Source organism: Capricornis sumatraensis, chromosome 12 (assembly GCF_032405125.1).
Source record: "Capricornis sumatraensis isolate serow.1 chromosome 12, serow.2, whole genome shotgun sequence".
NCBI lineage: Eukaryota > Metazoa > Chordata > Mammalia > Artiodactyla > Bovidae > Capricornis > Capricornis sumatraensis.
In genome coordinates, this window is record NC_091080.1 from 28,948,110 (window position 1) to 28,968,236 (window position 20,127).

The window sequence follows — 20,127 nt, forward strand, 5'->3', positions numbered from 1 at the left end:
GGCTCTTGGAGCTTTCTGGTTGGCAGACACTTTGAGGTGCTGGGAGGGGGGTGCATTTGGAGAGGGCGTATGGAAACTCCATGCCCCTTTTTACCTACATTACCCCATGCCTCTCTCCCATTTGGCTGTTCCTGAGTGCATCTTTTATTATAAACTGGTAATAGTAGTTAAAATGCTGTCCTGAAGTCTGTGAGTCTTTCCAGCCCATTAACAAAGAGGAGGAGGTTGTGGAAACTCACGGATTGGTCAGAAGTGTGGTGACCTGGAAATTGCATTTTGCATCTGGATTGGGGGCAGGTTTATGGGACTGAACCCTTTAATTTGTGGAATCTGATGCTGACTACAGGTGGATAATGCCAGAATTGAACTGAATTATTGGACACTCATTGAAGAAGTGGTGCTAGAAAAAAAAAACCACCTATTTGGTGCTCAGAAGAAGATTAAAAAACATAACTTTATATAACTGTAAAACAGATTTATTTCAGGGTCTGGCTTATTTTCATGTTGTCTGAGAAGAAACTAATATAGGAATTAAATATCATCTTAGTGTTTTTTTTTAAATATGGGGAATTGTGCTATAAATTTGAGGTTCTAATAAATAATTAATTTTAAACAGATCTACAGAAAACCAAGAAATTCCCCTTATGGAAAATAAAGATGCAGACTTTAGAGAAAAAGAATCTTCTTTAAATTTATCTTACCAAAAGCATGAGTGCTCTGGCACCTGTCTGATGAAAATGCCATTTACCTTCAAGGGGGAAAACCCTCTGCAGCTACCAGTCAAATGCCATTTCCAAAGACGACACGCAAAGACAAACTCGCATTCTTCAGCACTCCACGTGAGTTATAAAACCCCTTGTGGAAGGAGTCTACGAAACATGGAGGAAGTTTTTCGTTACCTGCTTGAGACAGAGTGTAACTTTCTATTTACAGATAACTTTTCTTTCAATACCTATGTTCAATTGACTCGGAATTACCCAAAGGAAGAAGAAATTGTTTCTGATGTGGATATTAGCAATGGAGTGGAATCGGTGCCCATTTCTTTCTGTAATGAAATTGACAATAGAAAACTTCCACAGTTTAAATACAGAAAGACTATGTGGCCACGAGCATATTATCTAAACAGCTTTTCCAACATGTTTACTGATTCATGTGACTGTTCTGAGGGCTGCGTAGACATGTGAGTAGAAGAACATGGCATTTCAAAAAAAATCTTCTGAATGTAGGGGTACTTGTCAAGAAATCCTGCTGTGTATCAGTTTGTCTGTCTATCTTATCTAAAACCAGTTCATCAAGAATTGAAAATAGAGAGATGCACTCTCCTTTAGCAGTAGGAAGGAAACTCTTCAGCTATTACTTTGTTTATTGGGGAATTATTTCTTGCAGAGATAAGTTTTTCCCTTAATCTGTTACTGTAACTATTGATAGCAACAATTAGGGCTAATGCCGTGTAACTGTGCCAAACATTGTGACAAGTGCTTTCCATCTATTCTCTTGTTTAGTTCTCACAAAGTCTTATGGAGTAGTTAATATTATTTCCATGTTGCAAATGAGGAAGTTGAGAAACCAAATGTAAGGTCAACAAATTTAAGCACCAGGATTTGAACCTATGCTGCTGCTGCTGCTAAGTCGCTTCAGTCGTGTCCGACTCTGTGCAACCCCATAGACGTAAGCCCACCAGGCTCCTCCGTCCCTGGGATTCTCCAGGCAAGAACACTGGAGTGGGTTGCCATTGCCTTTTCCTTTAGGTTTTGTCATAGAGGAAACCTCTCACTGTGCCAAGTTTTATTCTGTTTAAATATAGGTTGTTGTTTTTAAGCATTGCCTCTAACCTGTCTACATCTGTTGGGTTGGACAGTGTTTACTGAACTTTATGGTTAGTTTAACAAGGTTTTTTTCAAGCATAATTTTGATGGTGTGTGATTTTTGCCTTAGACCATAGAAACTAATCCCCATGTAACATGCACCACCAGCACACATATGTTTGTTTTTTGGTCACAAATTACAAGAGAAGTCACAAAATAAGCAAAAAGCTGAGGCTCACGGGAATCTGGAATTGGTCATGAGCACTGTGGCCAGGGATTCTGATCCTGACGGGAATGGGAATTAAACGTGTCCCATGCATGGTGGAGAGTGGGCACCAAGCTCTCAGGGAAAGGGGGCAGAAACAGGGACCTACCCAAGACTAGGAGGTTGGCTGATAACCCACAGGGCCTGCAGTTATGTAACTGTACTGATAACAACCAGGCTGAGAGCTGTGAAACCCGTAGGTCGGAGCCAGAGCAGCCAGTGTAGAAGAGCGCCCAGGAGTGACCTGGGCAGAAGCATGACCTCGCATAGTCAGAGCACACAGGCAGTCAGGACCGTGAAGGCAGCGTAAGTTCCCACAGACGGCAGAGGTCCCCCCTGAGGAGTCAGAGAGAGATGGAGAATGTGACTGAAGGAGGCTTTAAAATAGGTGTGTCTAAAATGTCCAAAGAGAAAAGATCCTAATATCCATGAAATGAGGAGGTGATCATTTTTATATAAGTGATTTTTATATAAGTGATCATTTTACTATTTAAGTAAAAGAGCCATTTAGAAATACGGGAAATAAAGCATATGGTTATGGAAATAAAAAGCTAAGTAGATGGACTAAGTGGTAGCATTGGTATAGCTGGAGTAACAATCAGTGAATAGCAAAGCAAAACTAAAGGGTTCTCCCAGAATGCAAAGGGATAAAGATACGAGGAAAAAAAGTTTACAGGTTGAAAAATATGAAAGGTCAATGGGAAATTCCAACACACCTCTGTGAAGAGAGCATCATTCAAAGAGATAATAGCTGAGAATTTTCCAGAACTGAAGAAAGACAGGAGTCCTCAGAGTGAAAAAGCCTGCTGTGTACTGCTGCTGCTGCTGCTGCTAAGTCACTTCAGTCGTGTCCGACTGTGTCCTAGGAAGGGAAATAAAATAACTGTACATCTAAATATATCACGATGCAACTTTGCAAGTATCTAGGGCAAAGAATAAATATGCTAGCAGATGGAAAAGAGAAAAAATATATTGACAAGGCAGTTTTCATCAAAAATAATAGAAGACAAAAAGGCATATTAGCTTAAAATGCTGAAGGAAAATAAATATAAAACTAGAATTCTGTAACAAGCCAGACAGTTTTATGGTGGGGGGTGGGGGTGTTAAGAGGGTATTCAGACAATTACACAGCAGTTGAAGATATGCATTGCTGTTTTTCAGCAATAGTATTTTTATACCTAGAGCATTGTTTTCCAAGCTCTAAGTTTAGTAGGATGTAAAATCACTTAAAGGGTTGTAACTAGAATCTTAAAAATTAAATTGTACAGAAAGTACCATGTGTACAGGAAGTACAGTGATAAGGTACTTATATGTGACTGCTATTTCTTACTTTACATATACACACACATATAAATATGCTGCCTCTGTAGGATCTTTTCTTAGAAATGTAAGACATTTCTTGCTGTGAGTCATAGTCAAAAATATTTGAAAGCTGCTACCCAAGCAATGCTTAGACAGGGCATAAGAATAAGGATGTTACAGCATTGTTGTATTAAAGCTAGAAGCAGTTTAATTGTGATTCTAAATGCTGTGGAAAAGTTAAAAAGGTAGATCTCAAAAGCATTATATTGAATGAAAAGACAAGTTGTAGGATAATAACTATAGTAATTTTTTAAAACAATACATTGTATTGTTTGTGGATAAATATGTCTGTAAAAGTTTAAAGGATGCCTCACCAAACCTCTTGAGAGCTTAGTTTTATCTTTTTTTTTTTTTTAAGGAAGATCATATATACAGTATATATGTTGTAAATTATAGTTGACCTTTGAACAATGCAGGGGTTAGGGGTGCCAGCCCTCGAAAATATAACATGTAACATAATTGGCCCCCCACATAAGCGGTTCCGCATCCATAATTCCACAGCCAAGTTTTCATCCAACTGTAGATTATGTTCAGTTCAGTGCAGTTCAGTCGCTCAGTCATGTCCAACTCTTTGCGACCCCATGAATCGCAGCACGCCAGGCCTCCCTGTCCATCACCAACTCCCGGAGTTCTCTCAGACTCATGTCCATCGAGTCAGTGATGCCATCCAGCCATCTCATCCTCTGTCGTCCCCTTTTCCTCCTGCCCCCAATCCCTCCCAGCATCAGAGTCTTATCCAATGAGTCAACTCTTCGCATGAGGTGGCCAAAGTACTGGAGTTTCAGCTTTAGCATCATTGCCTCCAAAGAAATCCCAGGGCTGATCTCCTTCAGAATGGACTGGTTGGATCTCCTTGCAGTCCAAGGGACTCTCAAGAGTCTTCTCCAACACCACAGTTCAAAAGCATCAATTCTTCGGCTCTCAGCCTTCTTCACAGTCCAACTCTCACATCAATACATGACCACATGTATGTAGTACTGTGTTATTTACTATTGAAAAATATCCACATATACGTGGACCTGTGTAGTTGAAACCCGTGCTGATCAAGGGTCAGCTGTATATACATAAGAGAAAGGACTAGACAAAATGATGACAGCTGATTCTGTCTGGTCAGAATGAGTGTTTGTTATTGTTTGTGTTATCTGTACTTTGTAAACTTTGCAAACAAACTCGTATTGAAAAAGCAGCAATAGATTTCTACATCTGTAAATAGAATCCAAGTCAATCAATTTATTGCTTATTTTTTCTGTTGGAAACGGTAGTTACCACTCTGACATGTATTGTATATATACAGAAAAATACTGAAGTGAATCATAGAGGAAACAATCTTAAAGTCACTTGCCATTTAACACAGGAGATGAGATTCAGAGATTTTTAACCAGTAGTCACACATCTGGTTTATAACTGAGATACCCAGGTTCCTTACTCCTATCGAGTGTTAAGTCCTTGTCATGTTAGGTAGTCATCTCAGTAGTTAGAGAGGAAATTTGTCTTTAGGTGTTCATGTTGACTGCTTAGCAGCGCTATGAAAAACAGCTGGATACGTGGCATCAGTCTCCTCAGTCTATTTTTATGTCATTGGAGAGAGAGATAATATAAAACATACACAAAACTATGTAAGTTCTTTTGAGCTTGACACGTTTAAGTTTATCCATTGTAGGAGAGCAAACCTGGGAGAATTCTCACAATGAAGCTTCTGCTGAATAGGAAATGAAAGGAATTCATTTTGAAATGTTAAAACTCGTATAGTTAACTATTTAATGAGCAAGTCGAGGTACAGGGCAGTTTATAATTATTTATAAACTTTTGGTAAATGTTGTCTTTCAAAGACGTCTGTTTTATTTAGGGAAGAAGTCTTGACAATCCATGACCCAAATAACTGTCTTAAATACAATTATATTCTTAATACTTTTGTCAGGAGAGCCTCATAACTTGATGCTTTTTTATTCTGACTTCTCCATCCATTGTCTTCCTCTTAGAACAAAATGTGCATGTCTTCAACTGACAGCAAGGAATGCCAAGACTTGCCCCTTGTCAAGTAATAAAATAACCGCTGGATATAAATATAAAAGACTAGAGAGACAGATACCTACTGGGTAAGATACACTGTGGATTTGTTGCAGGGTGTTTATACCTTTGAAGGAGGGTGCTTTATCACTGAGGCCTATTTAGTCTTCTAAATGTTCTTAATGTGAGAGTTGGACTATAAAGAAAGCTGAGCACCAAAGAATTGATGCTTTTGAACTGTGGTGTTGGAGAAGACTCTTGAGAGTCCCTTGGACTGCAAGGAGATCCAACCAGTCCCATCCCAAAGATCAGTCCTGGGTGTTCATTGGAAGGACTGATGTTGAAGCTGAAACTCGAATACTTTGGCCACCTGATGCGAAGAGCTGACTCATTGGAAAAGACCCTGATGCTGGGAAAGATTGAGGGCAGGAGGAGAAGGGGATGACGGAGGATGAGACAGTTGGATGGCATCACCGACTCAATGGACATGGGTTTGGGTAGACTCTGCCAGTTGGGGATGGACAAGGAAGCCTGGCATGCTGCGGTTCATGGGGTCGCAAAGAGTCAGACACGACTGAGCGACTGAACTGAACTGAATGCTTAATTTCTTATTTGTTGTTTCTGTTCAGTTGCTAAGTTGTTTCCGACTCTGCATATCCATGGACTGCAGCACACTAGGCTCCCCTGTCCTTCACTGGGAGGGGAGTTTGCTCAAATTCATATCCATTGAGTCGGTGATGCCATCTAACCATCTCAACCTCTGCTGCCCGCTTCTCCTTTTGCTTTCAGTCTTTCTCAGCATCAGGGTCTTTTCCATTGAGTTGGCTCTTCGCATTAGGTGGCCAAAGTACTGGAGCTTCAGCTTCAGCATCAGTCTTTCCATTGAATATTGAGGGTTTATTTCCTTTAGGATTTGACTGGTTTGATCTTCTTGCAGTCCAAAGGACTCTCAAGTCTTCTCCAATACCACAGTTCAAAGGCATCAATTCTTCAAGCATCAATTCTTCAGCCCTCAGCCTTCTTTAAGGTCCACCTCTCACTTCCATTCATGACTACTGGAAAAACCATAGCTTTGACTGTACAGACTTTGTTGGCAGAGTGATGTCTCTGCTTTTTGATACACTGTCAAGGTTTTTCACAGCTTTCCTTTGAAGCCAAAAGTATCTTTTAATTTCATGATTGCAGTCATCATCCGCAGTAGTTTTGGAGCCCAAGAAAATAAAGTCTGTCAGTGTTCCCACTTTTTCCCCATCCATTTGTCATGAAATGATGGGGCCAGATGCCTTGATCTTTGTTGAGTTTTGAGTTTCAAGACAGCTTTTTCACTCTCCTCTTTCACCCTCATCAGGAGGCTCTTTAATTCCTCTTTGCTTTCTGCTTTTAAAGTTGTATCATCTGCATATGTGAGGTTGTTGGTATTTCTCCTGGCATTCTTAATTCCTGCTGGTGACTCATCCAGCCTGATACTTCTCATGATATACTTTGCATATAAGTTACATAAGCAGGGTGAAAATAAACAGCCTTTCCCAATTTGAAACCAGTCCATTGTTCCATATCTGGTTCTAACTGTTGCTTCTTGATCTGCATACAGGTTTCTCAGGAGACAGGTAAGGTGGTCTGGTATTTGCATCTCTTTAAGAATTTTCCACAGTTTGTTGTGATCCCCACAGTCAAAGGCTTTGGTACAGTCAATGAAGCAGAAGTAGATGTTCTTCTGGAATTCTCTTGCTTTCCAACAACAGATGTTGGCAATTTGATCTCTGGTTCCTCTGCCTTTTCTAAATCCAGCTTGTACATCTGAAAGTTCTTGGTTCCTGTACTGCTGAAGCCTGACTTGAAGGATTTTGAGCATTACCTTACTAGCATGTGAAACGAGCACATTTGTACAGTAGTTTTAACATTCTTTGGTATTGGCCTTCCTTGGGATTGGAATGAAAGCGGACGTTTTCTAGTCCTGTGGCACTGGCAAGTTTCCAAATTTGCTGACATATTGAGTGCAGCACTTTAACAGCATCATCTTTTAGGATTTTAAATAGTTCAGCTGGAATTAGTTTCTTATACCAAAAATCTAAATTAAAGAATTTTTTTTAAAAGCCTGTATATCATTTTTGGAAATGGAAGTCAGAGTACACACATGTAACATGCAGGCTGTACTTGACACTCATCTGCTTTGCCTCTGACTCTTAGCCCTATTGGGTTAGCTTACTTTGGGTAGACGTTTCCCCATTAAGACATATACTGTGCAGAGGTTGTCTGAGAATTGGGAATTTTCTTTTCAAGGTTGTTATTGCTAAAAGACAAACAGAAAAGTATTCTTCCTAGACTTTCCCTTCTTAGACATTGGGCGACATTTTAAAAGAGCTAACCCTTATTGTGTGTCACACATTGTCTCAAGCACCTTGCAAATAGACTTATTTAATCTTTTTTAAACATTAAATTTTATTGAAATTTAGTTGATTTCCATGTTGTGTTAGTTGCGGCTATACAGCGATGTGATTCAGTTATACATCTGTCCACTTGCTTTTAGATTCCATTCCCACATAGGTCATTATAGAGTACTGAGCAGAGTGCCCGTGCTATACAGTAAGTCCTTATTAGTTGTCTATTTTATATATAGTAGTGTGTATATGTCACCCCTGATCTCCGATTTATCCCCCCTCCCCGCCCCGCAACTTTCCCCTTTGGTAACCTTAAGTTTGTTTTCTACATCTCTGACTCTATTTCTACTTTGTGAATAAGTTCATTTTTACCATTTTCTTAAATTCCACATATAAAGATTATCATGTGATACTTGTCTTTCTTTGTCTGACTTACCCATTTCATTTAATCTTCATAAAACCACCCTATGCCATATAATCCATGTTATATGGTAGTACCATATAATCCCCATTTTTAAAAATGGAAAATTGAAGTACAAAGAGATTAAATCCATGGGCATGCAGCTAGTGAGTGCTGGAGCTGTGATGGGAACTAGGCAGTCTAGCCCTGGGAGCCTTCACACTTGGTCTCTTTCCCTCAGTGATATTAGCAAGGTAGCAGTAGAAAGTGCTTTTGCTTTTAATTTGTCTAATTGATTTTCTCTTGTATATTTTATTGACAAGCATTTATGAATGCAGCCTGTTATGCAAGTGTGATCGACGAATGTGTCAAAACCGAGTTGTCCAGCACGGACCTCAAGTGAGGCTACAAGTGTTCAAAACTGAGAAGAAGGGATGGGGAGTGCGCTGTCTAGATGACATTGATAGAGGGACGTTTGTTTGCATTTATTCAGGTAAAGCAAAGGTTTACTTTCACATTACGCTGTGGTAAGATCTACATTTCTGAATCTCCATTGACTAGTCAGGGCCACCGAGATCTTATAGCAAGGACAAGAGCGACGGTATAGGAGGACTGTCAGGAAGGCAAGTGACTGGGAAATAACGAGCCCTGAAGGGATGACGTGCATTAGGAGGTACCAGGTGTTCCAGAAAAGAAAGGCTGAAGGATAAAACTTGGGTTACTGCATGAGATATGTTTTTTAGTCTCTGTGGCTGCAGATGCTTCGGGGTAAAGTAAGAAAACTTTTAAATAGAAAAGTGACTGATTTACTAAGGTAAAGATTATTGGTCAGAGACTGTCTTCGTCAACATCTTGAGCTATTAGAATTTAACAAGTTAATGTTATAATGAATACCTTTAGGTGATGATTCAGTCAAGGCTGCCGCTGCTGCTGCCACCAAGTCGCTTCAGTCATGTCCCACTTTGTGCGATCCCATAGACGGCAGCCCACCAGGCTCCTCTGTCCCTGGGATTTTCCAAGCAAGAGTATTGGAGTGGATTGCCATTGCCTTCTCCAAGTCAGTCAAGGCAGTTCTCTCCATTTCAGGGAATCTATAGAGAGTTGCCCATGTTCTGAGCAAAGCCTCCCCACCGTGTGTTACGGTTGTGCGAATTACTGATTCATTCAGGCCATAGCCCACAGGCCAGACAGGTCCATCTCTACTAGTCTCTTCCTTTTACTCCAGAGTGTCAGGCAAAAGTCCTCACTTTCTGTGTGTACCACGAAGTGAGAAAGGTTGGTGAAATGTGGCTCTCAAGGCAGTCTGAAGGAAATGTGCCAGGCAGCAGGGACCAGAGCAGTCCTCCTTATCTGGAATTCCAGGTTCCCTTTAGTGAGGGCAAGAATCCTCAGGGTTCAGAACAGTCACAGCTGGATCCCTGCCACATCCCACTTACAGACACAAATACTGCACAACTTGCCTGGACATTTGTCTCTCATGTTTCTCAAAATAACTCTCTGATAAAAGTTAGCTTACCATAAAATGCCAGATGGTGTCCAGGAAGTGTCATTTATTGACTTTATCTGCATTGCTAGGAAATGCACCTAAGGGTATCTCTCTAATCTAGCTGTTACTTTTGACTTGTTAACTGTAATTTGAAGTTCCTTGAAAGAAAATGCATAAACTTCAGACTAACATTTTGATTACATTAAGGCTTAAGATGAGAATAGGCACATATCACCACAGATTTAAATACATCACTTTATAAATAAAGTTTTTAAATGATAAAGCATTCATAACTAGACACAAAAGCTATAATTATAAGACTAGAGTTCACCTCTCTAATTTTCTAGAGTGCTTTCTGATCTGTATTTTTGTTTTATATTATTGTAGCTGAATCTCCTGTCTTCTGTATTATCCCACTTCAGACAAATACTTATTCCTATGTTTTTTCATGTACTGGAAGATGCGAAATGTCTTCTTGGTCTTTTATTTGTATTATTTCTCACAGTAGTTTTCTAGGATGAATTAATGATTATCTTCATTCTAGAAATGAGGTACACCATACACCATTCTAATAGAGCAGAAGAGATGCCCTTTTGTTGCTTAGTAACTTATTACTTTTGGTCATATTTAGCTCTTTTACTTTTTCTTTTAGGAAGATTACTAAGCAGATCTGACACTGAGAAACCTGATACTGTTGATGAAAATGGAAAAGAAGAGAATATTATGAAAAATATGTTTTCCAAAAAGAGGAAAATAGAAGTTGCAGATTGTGAGGTTGAAGTTATCCCAATAGAACTGGAAGCACGTCCGAGAAGTATGGAGACTCAGGAGTATCCACCTAAGTTCCATAATAATACCAAAGAGCCTATTATGTGAGTGAGATCATAGGAACCCAGTCAAGATTGATCTATACTGTTTCGTACCAATTAAGAGTAGTTTTTTCTTTTTCTTATTTCTTACTTTCCACTCCAACTTCTATATCTCTTATATATCAATTTGCTTCCCAGTTGTATGTTTCACACTGAGAAATCTAGGGCACTTAAATTAAAAAATCTAACCAACATACTGTATTTCCTCAGTTTCCATCTGTGGAACTTCATCTTTAAAAACTTTGACTTTAATCAGATTGTTTATGGATGTCATGACTTTGGCAGTTCTTTTTATTTTCTATCACCATTTTATTTGCAAAGGTTTTCTTAGATTTTCTTCATTTTTTAAATATACTTCCAGAATGATTGACTTTAAAATATGATTATTCTAGTGAGGAGTAGGCATAAGTGTTATAGCTTAGATTAATTTCTAATGAATATTTACATAACAGTGATGCTGTCTATATTTCAGGGCACAGTAAAGAGCGTTTTTAGTGATTTACAGAATAACTTTGTTTTCCTTTTCAGAGGAATGAAATATAACAGCATTGCAAGAATTCGATATCATTCAGTCATTAGAAGTCCTAAAACCAAGACGGTCATTATTCAACACAATGGGAAAAATATGGTAAAAAGTGCAAAACATAGATGGTGCCCTTCTGAGAACATTAACTACTATTTAATTCAAATTGTTTGTGTTACTTAATAATGTGTAGGATTTCTTTTATTATTTTGTAATGTGGTGCTGTTAAAGTGATAGGACTATGTTTTTTAGTAACTTTGTATCCTAAGTAATGGTTGGCATGTTCCCAACTTAGATATAGAAGGAGAATGTTGATCATGATCTGACCGTGTATTCTACTGAGACTGAGAGCTATACAGTATAAGAATTCATGGAAGAAGCTAAAGTGATAGTATTACATAAGAAAGAAGGATGGAGTAATTTAGGTTGAGGAGGTACAGTTGTGAGATGTAGGAGAAAGAACAGAAGCAGTCTAATGAGAGGATCATCCAGAAAGCAGCACTTTACATGATAGCCTCTGAAGATACACTTTTCAGTCTGTCCTGAGAAGAATAACTAGTCAGAGACTGTAACTTAAGAGAATGATGCGAGAAACAGAACAGGCAGACAAAATGGTAGTTCATGGCTTGTTGGTGAAAAATACTAACATAGGTGGTACACAAATACTTGCCCTCTGCCTAGTAACATACAGAAGATAACTCCTTAATACCACATCATTATGCGAAGATTGGGCCAGGAGATCACATAGACCTAGTTTGCCCTCCAGCACTGCACCTTAACTAGCTGGTTAACATCTGTCTGCATTTCCTTTTTTGAAAAATTATAATAATAGTATCTATCTCAGAATTAAGAGGGTTAAATGAGATAACGTCAGAAACTTAGTGTAGCACAATGCTTGACACCCAGCTCAGTGCTCAACACATGTTGACCGTTGAAGTACATGGATAAGAAGAATAATGGTCAAATGTGTTGCGTGCCAAGCATTGGCTAAACCTAATACCCCTTTTTGAAAGTTATTACCATATAAAGTGACTGCAGTGTCCTCAACTCATGGAGATAGGCAGCTCCTTTAACCTTTTCTTTCAAGTAACTAGCCAAAGAGTGTTTTTAATCTTTGCACATCTTATAGTGGAATCCAAATTTATCATCTGGTATCAGGATTGAGGGATACCGACAGATATATGTGTATTTCATTTTGAATTTATAATGCCTCAAGAATGTCTTGACAGTCCTTATAATTTTCATAGCTGTGGCTCACGAAAGTACCTGGGAGTAGAACACAGCTAAAAGGGCTCCGACGTGTCAGAGATTCCTCAGGCTATCAGCTTTGAGTCTTTGAAAACTAATCTAATTGTTGCAGCCTATGGAGATTGATAACTTGATGAAAGAGGCCTTACTGCTAACTTAAATTCTTTTTCCTAACCTAGAGAGTGAAGACATCTTCCTTGTTTTCTTTTAAGGGATTTACTTCCTCAGAGGCTGTCACCTCAGAAGATAATGGGGAACTTTATCCAGCTCAAGTACATCTGAACTCTAAAGCCAAGGAAATGAGAAGTAGGCTTTGTTTCATTCTGTGGTTGCCTGCCTCTTCTGCCTTTTTGTCTCTCATGCTCAATACTCGTAGCTAATTTTTTCAGACACCATTACAAAAATGCTGCATTCAGCACAAGGCTTCCTGTATGTCTAGATCAGAGGTCGACAAACCGTGATCTGTGGGCCACATCCAGCCCACCACCGGTTTATGTATGGCCTGTAAGCTAAGATAATTTTTACCTTTTAAAATAACTGAGAAGAGATGAGAAGATAAATAATGCTTTGTGACACTCGAAACTTACAGAATATTATAATTTCAGTGTTGCTAAATAAATTGTATCGGAAGATAGCCACACTCTTTGATTTACATATTGTCTCTGCTTGCACACTTAGAGTAGCATAGCTGAATACTCACAACAGAGATGGTGTAGCCCACAGTGTTTACTGTTTGGCCCCTTACAGAAGAAGTTTGCTGACCCCTGGTCTAGATGCCAACCGTGACCTGATGCTGGGCAGGAGAATAGCATGGACAACTCACAGTCCATCTCCAGCTTTGGAAGCCCTGCCCAGTGCAGCCATTTCCTCTTTGTTTAGGCTCCTTTAGAAATAAAGACATGACATTCTCCTACAGTATTCCAGCCAGTGCTGCCCCAGAGGATGCTTAGCAGAAAGTGAAAATATTGCTACCTTGAGTGCTCATCTTTCAGTGTTACCAGTCTTGCCATGGTATAGACTATACAGTCCATGGAATTCTCCAGGCCAGAATACTGGAGTGGGTAGCCTTTCCCTTCTCCAGGGATCTTCCCAACCCAGGGATCAAACTCAGGGCTCCCGCAACTGCAGGCAGATTCTTTACCAACTGAGCCACAAGGAAAGCCCACTTTAATATTAAAACCTGACAAAACTAGGCTCTAGTTTATTTGCATTTCAGTATATCCCTCAGGGAGAGATGTTGCTGAGACATGACCGTTTGTGAAGAACTGACTGACCGTGGCCTCTTCTCCCTTTGGGCTTCCTTGACACATACACCCCAACTCCCCACCTTCCTAGTATTAATAGAAGGACACCTTTGTAAATTTATATCCTATTTTTAGGCAGAGAGGGGAGAGGACTTGGAGCTTTTCCTGTATTACCGCTTAGCTCAAATTGCCCTTAGCTCAAAATAGTTCTTATGTCAAAGATGTGTGTTTTGGGACAACGTTCTGATATGTCACCGTTTAATGCATGAAAGTCATCTGAGTCCTGTTGCTCTTGGTTCTTTTGTTGTTTTCACTGACCACTACAGTACATATAGCAGGCACTACAAAATTAGTTATGTACTATTAATATTACTGCAAGTAACCTATGATAGGAAAAAGCAGCCAGAAACAGTGATGATTACATCAAAAACATAAATTTTAAAAAAGTGTAATTTCTTTCTGCCACTGAATTAGGAGGCACAAATGACTTTTTAACAATAAATAATTTTACTTATTCCATTTGACATGCATCCATACTTTCAAATATTTTGGAAAATTACTTGCATTATTGGATAAGAAAATTAAGCAGTTCATCTTCTAAAGTATTGTTGTTTGTAAAAGTGTGATTACTGAATGATCATCTAGCAAAAACACGTATACAAAACCCATAGCGGTAGTTATTGCTACTGGGCCTTAGAGCAGGTAACTCTTAATCAGGGTCTCCCCAGGCTTTCATTGGTATCATAAAGGCCTAAAATGCTCCCTAAACCCTTTCTGTTCCAGCTGTTTAGAATATATTTAAATGCAGAGTACAAAGTTGAAGAGAAGTCAGTTTGTAAGGAGTAGAGCTTAACTATAGTAACAGGAAGCAACATGTATACAGATTCATAAAAAGCCATTGTTAGGTAGTAGCAAGAAGGTAGACTTCAGAATCAGATATTTCTGGGTTTCTTACCCCACTTCTCATTATTATTGCTAGTTAGTTAGTTGAGTGAATCCCTTAAGCCTTCAGAAGCTCAGCGTTTTCATTTGTAAAATTGAAGTACTGTGTACCTTAATACATTGTACGGATTAGCAATAATTAACACAACTTGCACTTAATTAGTATTGTTACTCTCAGCAGTATTGCTCAGCCATTTATATTCCCTGACAATTCCTTCCGAAATGTTTATTAGAGGACTCAAGCTCAAACCAAGTTGAAGATTGTGAAGACAAGCCTGTGATTGAATCCGATGTGATAGATATAACCAAGTGTAGAGAAGACACTCCACCAGGGGACACATGTCACCAAGCAGTCACACTGGATAACAAGAATGAGGTTCAAATACAAAAGCCCCAAGAGGAAAAATCTCCAGCATGTCAAAACCAGCAGGTCTTCTGTGGTAAAGAGTTACCAAATGAAATCAAGGATGCTTCATCTGATTCTCTAGAGAAGTTCAATAAAGGGAATGTGTTTTTATTGGATGCCACAAAAGAAGGAAATGTGGGCCGCTTCCTTAATGTGAGTATATGGGCTGAGATTCCTATAACTAAACATTTTTCCCCTAGGCTGCTTCACAAAATCATGAGGAAAATATGACTGACAGATTCCAGAGCCACACTACCTGGATTAGAATGCCAGGCCTCTACTTACATGGGCTTGGACATCTTACTTGACCTCTCCATGCTGTATTTTCCACTTCAATAATATGGAGTTAATAACTGTCCAGAATGTTGTGAATGATCATCTAGCAAAAACACGTATACAAAACACATAGCAGTAGTTATTGCTGCTGGGCCATTTATATATAAATGTATTATATATAAAGTGCTTTAACTATCTAGCACACAGTAAACATTTGCTTAAACTATAAGAAATTATAAGAAAATCGTATATATTTATTGAAAGGCTTTTAAGATGCATTCCCTCAAAAAAACAACGGGGCACATAGAATAAGTTTTTCTTTTGTGTCTCATATAATAGAATCTCTTATTCAGAAATACCTCTATTAAAAAAATTTAGTTGGGAGCACTTATGTTTTACTACTCTCACTAAATTTTGAGTGATTTAGTGGCTTAGTACTAGAGAAGGCAATGGCACCCCACTCCAGTACTCTTGCCTGGAAAATCCCATGGACGGAGGAGCCTGGTAGGCTACAGTCCATGGGGTCGCTAAGAATCAGACACGACTGAGCGACTTCACTTTCACTTTTCACTTTCATGCATTGGAGAAGGAAATGGCAACCCACTCCAGTGTTCTTGCCTGGAGAATCCCAGGGACGGGGGAGCCTGGTGGGCTGCCGTCTGTGGGGTCGCACAGAGTCGGACACGACTAAAGCGACTTAGCAGCAGCAGTGGCAGCAGTGCCTTAGTACAGAAAAACAGTACATTTATCAGAATATTGCATTTTACTATCTTACTCTTTTCTTATTCCTAAGCCATAGTCATTTGCTGTTTCTGTGTATGTTTGGGATATATGTAATGAGACTTATTTTCATTTATATAGAGGAATATTTATGATTTCTCTGATTTAAGGTTCATTGGGCTTCCCTGTTAGCTCAGTTGGAAAAGAATCCACTTGCAGTGCAGGAAACCCCAGTTCTATTCCTGGGTCTAGAAGATCCGCTGGAGAAGGGATAGGCTACCCACTTCAGCATTCTTGGGCTTCCCTTGTGGCTCAGCTGATAAAGAATCTGCCTGCAGTGTGGGAGACCTGGGTTGGAAAGATCCCCTGGAGAAGGGAAAGGCTACCCACTCTAGTATTCTGGCCTAGAGAAGTCCACGAACTGTATAGTCCATGGGATTGCAAAGAGTCATACATGACTGAGCGACTTTCACTTCACAAGGTTCATTGACACTTAAGACTCCTGGCATCTTCATGATGAGAGGGATACTTTGCATTGTTGGCCATAACTACTGTGTAGGGTGGAATTGGAGTTAGCTTTTCCCATCAGACTGCCAGTCTCGTCTCTCCTGCCTCCTACCATCATACATGCTTTTCAAAGAAAGTATATAGTCCCAGAAATTTTCCAGGGGAAAAAAGAGAAATACCTTCGCCACTAGTCCCAGTGTCTATAGACTGCCCTGTCTTTGGCCAGCCAGACCGTGCAGAAACCGCCTGCATTCCTCCTCCTCTCTGGGCTTCACTTTGTTCTGACTTACCTACCCAGGAGAGTGACGAGGAGTCGTGGAAGCAGGACAGGAACTTTATGATAACCTCCACACGTCCTTTGGAAAAGTCCATTCAGGTTCACTGATTTCTGGATGTGGCCTTAATTTTTCTCTTTGCTCTGTATCAGAGCGCTTCTTCCTCTCTGTGGGGTTCAGTTAGTGGGATGGGCAGCTTTGACTTTTCCCTTAAAATAATGGGAAGCATGCATAGCCCAAGATTCTTTTATGTATTTCCTTTGCTAAACTCAAGACCTATTTATTTATTTATTTGTGGCTGTACTACTTGGCTCAGAGGATCTTAGTTCACTGACCAGGGATCAAACCTGTGCCCTCTGCAGTGAAAGTAGAATCCTAAGAACTGAACCACCAGGGAATTCCCTCAACACCTCTTTAAAATATGACATTTGAATGGTTTGAAATTGCTGTTTAGTGATAATTTTAAATGTAATTCATATGCCATCAGAAGAAAAAGTACTCTCAAGTCAGAAAATCTTTGAAACCAAAGAACTTTTTTTCCTTGCTAGAGAAATCTGTTTGGCCTTTTTCTTTTTCGCTCTCCTAGTTAGAAGGATACTTGGTTAACAAGAGAAGCCTCTCTGAATACTGGAGTGGGTTGCCATTCCCTTCTCCATGGGATCTTCCTGACCCAGGGATGGAACCTGGGTCTCCTGTACTTTCACTACTTCTGTACTATTGCCAAACATGCTGGAAGCTACTAAACATGCCAGGAGAGCCAGGAGATCAGTAAAGAATGATCCCTAGCAAAGGATTGTTGTGGCTTTCTTTCCAGTCAGTTATGTTGAATAGTGGCTGCACTGGAATGATATGGTTGGTCTCACTAGCTGGATCTCCCCTTGTTTATAGGAAGAGAAAAACAAGGCTTTTCTGTCTTTTTAAATTTAATTTTCTACATAGATAATCCATTCTCATGATTTAAAAACTTAAATAAAATAAAACACCTTAGAAAATACATACAAACAGAATTGTTTCACAGCAGCTGTGACCCTGCCAAGTAGGTACCCTGAGTAAAGCTCACCAGGCTCAAACTGAAACAAATGTATGGATGATAGGAAGTTATCATTGAAATCTAACAGTGGTAAATGTGTCTGAGGAATATTGCTGGGATTCGATCCCTTTATGAATCTGGTGATAGATGACTGTGTAGCAATAACAGCTCATGTGCAGCAAAATAACACTGAAATGGTGGTGATAGGAGATAGTTATCCCCATGTTAGAAGCCTTGGAAAAACAATAAATAATGCTTGTGTTCAGCAGAGAAATCAATTACTTACACAGATACCCTTTCCAAAGGATCGGTTTGATGTAAAATTCAGGTCATAACATATTCTTCATATTAAACTTTTTGTTTTGTTTTAAAAATAATGTACTCTGCCCCTGTTCACCCTGCCCCCAATCCACCCTCTATAGTAAAATCATTTTTTATTACTTTTTGGTGTATTCTTACAGTGTTTCTTTATGCAAATACAAGTAAACATAAGGATGTGTTCCTATTCCCACCCCTTACCTAAAAGACAGCATATTACATTCAGTGTCCTACACCTTGTGTTTTAAGTTAACAGTATACCCTGGAGATCTTTCTGTATGAGTACACCGAGCTCCTCATTTGTTTTTGTTTATAGGTGCATATGATTCCAGTGTGTGGCTATCCAGAAGTTTAAATAATCCTCTTTAGATAGACATTTGCATTGCTTCAAAACCTCTACTGTTGAAAACAATGTTCAGTAAATAATCTTGCATGGATATATATGCAGATATATCTGTCGAATACACTCCCAGATACTGGATTGTTGAATCAAAAGATAAATGCATTTATAATAATGATAAATAGGAGTTTTTACTATTTTGCATTTCTACTGGCAAGATGTAAGAATGTCAAAACAGGGCTTTCTGAATGAATTCTTACCATCAACAAAATTGTAATGAGCTATGATATTTTGCATACTAGTCAGAAAAAAAAGAAATAAAAATAAGATGTGTTGGAAACAGAATGGTGTTCTAATGCTTCAAAGAACAATGTATCAGACTTTATGCTATATCTAACATGTGTTTGTCTATTTTTGTTAACAGCATAGTTGTTGCCCAAATCTTTTGGTACAGAATGTTTTTGTAGAAACACATGACAGAAATTTTCCCCTGGTGGCGTTCTTCACCAACAGGTTTGAAAAATTTTTTAATGTGATTGATTTTGAAGTTGTGACTTTAAAAATAACAGTACAAAAATATTAAAAGAAGGTATATGCTATAGCCCTAACTCTGTGACCCTAGAATACTCAGTCATCCCAAACTGTTTAGAGGCGATAAAATTTTAAATAGTTGAAATTTTAATTCTTATTTCCTCTTAGAATTAATGTCCAAAAAGGCTAAGAATGACAGGTCTCAGCCAGTTCAGTTCAGAAAATAAATGATGCAGAATGCTACATCTTTAAGTCAAAACTACCCCTGATTACTTCCCCGGGCCTCAGTGCATTGCTGGGGCCCACTCTTTTTAAAAACACACTTCCTCCCTTGTGGATATTGACAGTTTCTTCTTATTTGGGATTTTAGTAGATTTGAAATAAAACTCAAATAGAGCATTCCTAAGTAGTGGATGTTGGAGAGAGAAAACAATATTGTTGAGGAGGTTTAATGATGTTAATATGAAAATTGATTATAATCAAATTTGGTTCATTCAGGATAATTTATGATTATTTTTAAAATTTCTACTTTCTAGGTATGTGAAAGCAAGAACAGAACTAACATGGGATTATGGTTATGAAGCTGGAACTATGCCTGAGAAAGAAATCCTCTGCCAATGTGGGGTTAATAAGTGTAGAAAAAAAATATTATAAATCTGTAGTTAATACCTGCTCATGAAATCAGCTGATCAAGCTGAAACTAGGGCCATGCAAAAGAAATCCCTGTGGCCAGTGGAATTAATTTACATTACGATCTGTCAAGAGATCCCAGTTTACCCTTATTGGGAGTGTTTATTTGCATTACTTAGAAATGCTTGGAACAAAATAGGGACATTTTCATATGCATAGCCTATCTCTTTATTCTTACTGCTCTTCAACTGTACATGAATAGAATGGATGTGTATATTTTATATGAAACACCACTGTATAATTTGTAACTTATTTGTAAATTATATATTCAGAAGAACAGATGTCACAGTTGATTTCAGCACTTCTTACTGCTTTTGTAATTATTATCTTTGACTTTCAAGGCCCCACAGGGCCAAATTTCACCTCTTTACCGACACAATTTATTTATGTTTAGTTCCTGGCAAATAATTTACCATTGTGAGCCATAAGATGGGCATCAGAGCCTGAAGAATATTAATATTATGCAAATTACTTCCAAGTATTTTAAGTTAATTGGATAAGCTCC

At 38.8% G+C, this 20,127-nt stretch overlaps 1 protein-coding gene across 2 annotated transcripts in view; it reads left to right on the forward strand.

The window, feature by feature from the left end:
* Positions 1–19,752, forward strand: part of SETDB2 (SET domain bifurcated histone lysine methyltransferase 2) — a 34,857-nt gene extending 15,105 nt beyond the window's left edge. Inside the window, exons 5-13 of one of the 2 annotated variants that reach the window (XM_068984631.1) lie at positions 617–1,180; positions 5,412–5,528; positions 8,541–8,710; positions 10,356–10,575; positions 11,101–11,200; positions 12,556–12,649; positions 14,763–15,088; positions 18,826–18,914; positions 19,469–19,752. In XM_068984631.1, coding sequence (XP_068840732.1) covers positions 617–1,180; positions 5,412–5,528; positions 8,541–8,710; positions 10,356–10,575; positions 11,101–11,200; positions 12,556–12,649; positions 14,763–15,088; positions 18,826–18,914; positions 19,469–19,586 — 1,798 coding nt within the window. In that variant the 3' untranslated portion in view covers positions 19,587–19,752. The remainder of the gene's footprint in view (positions 1–616; positions 1,181–5,411; positions 5,529–8,540; positions 8,711–10,355; positions 10,576–11,100; positions 11,201–12,555; positions 12,650–14,762; positions 15,089–18,825; positions 18,915–19,468) is intronic. The other variant, XM_068984632.1, reaches the window with a different exon arrangement.
* The last annotated feature ends 375 nt before the right edge of the window (positions 19,753–20,127 follow it).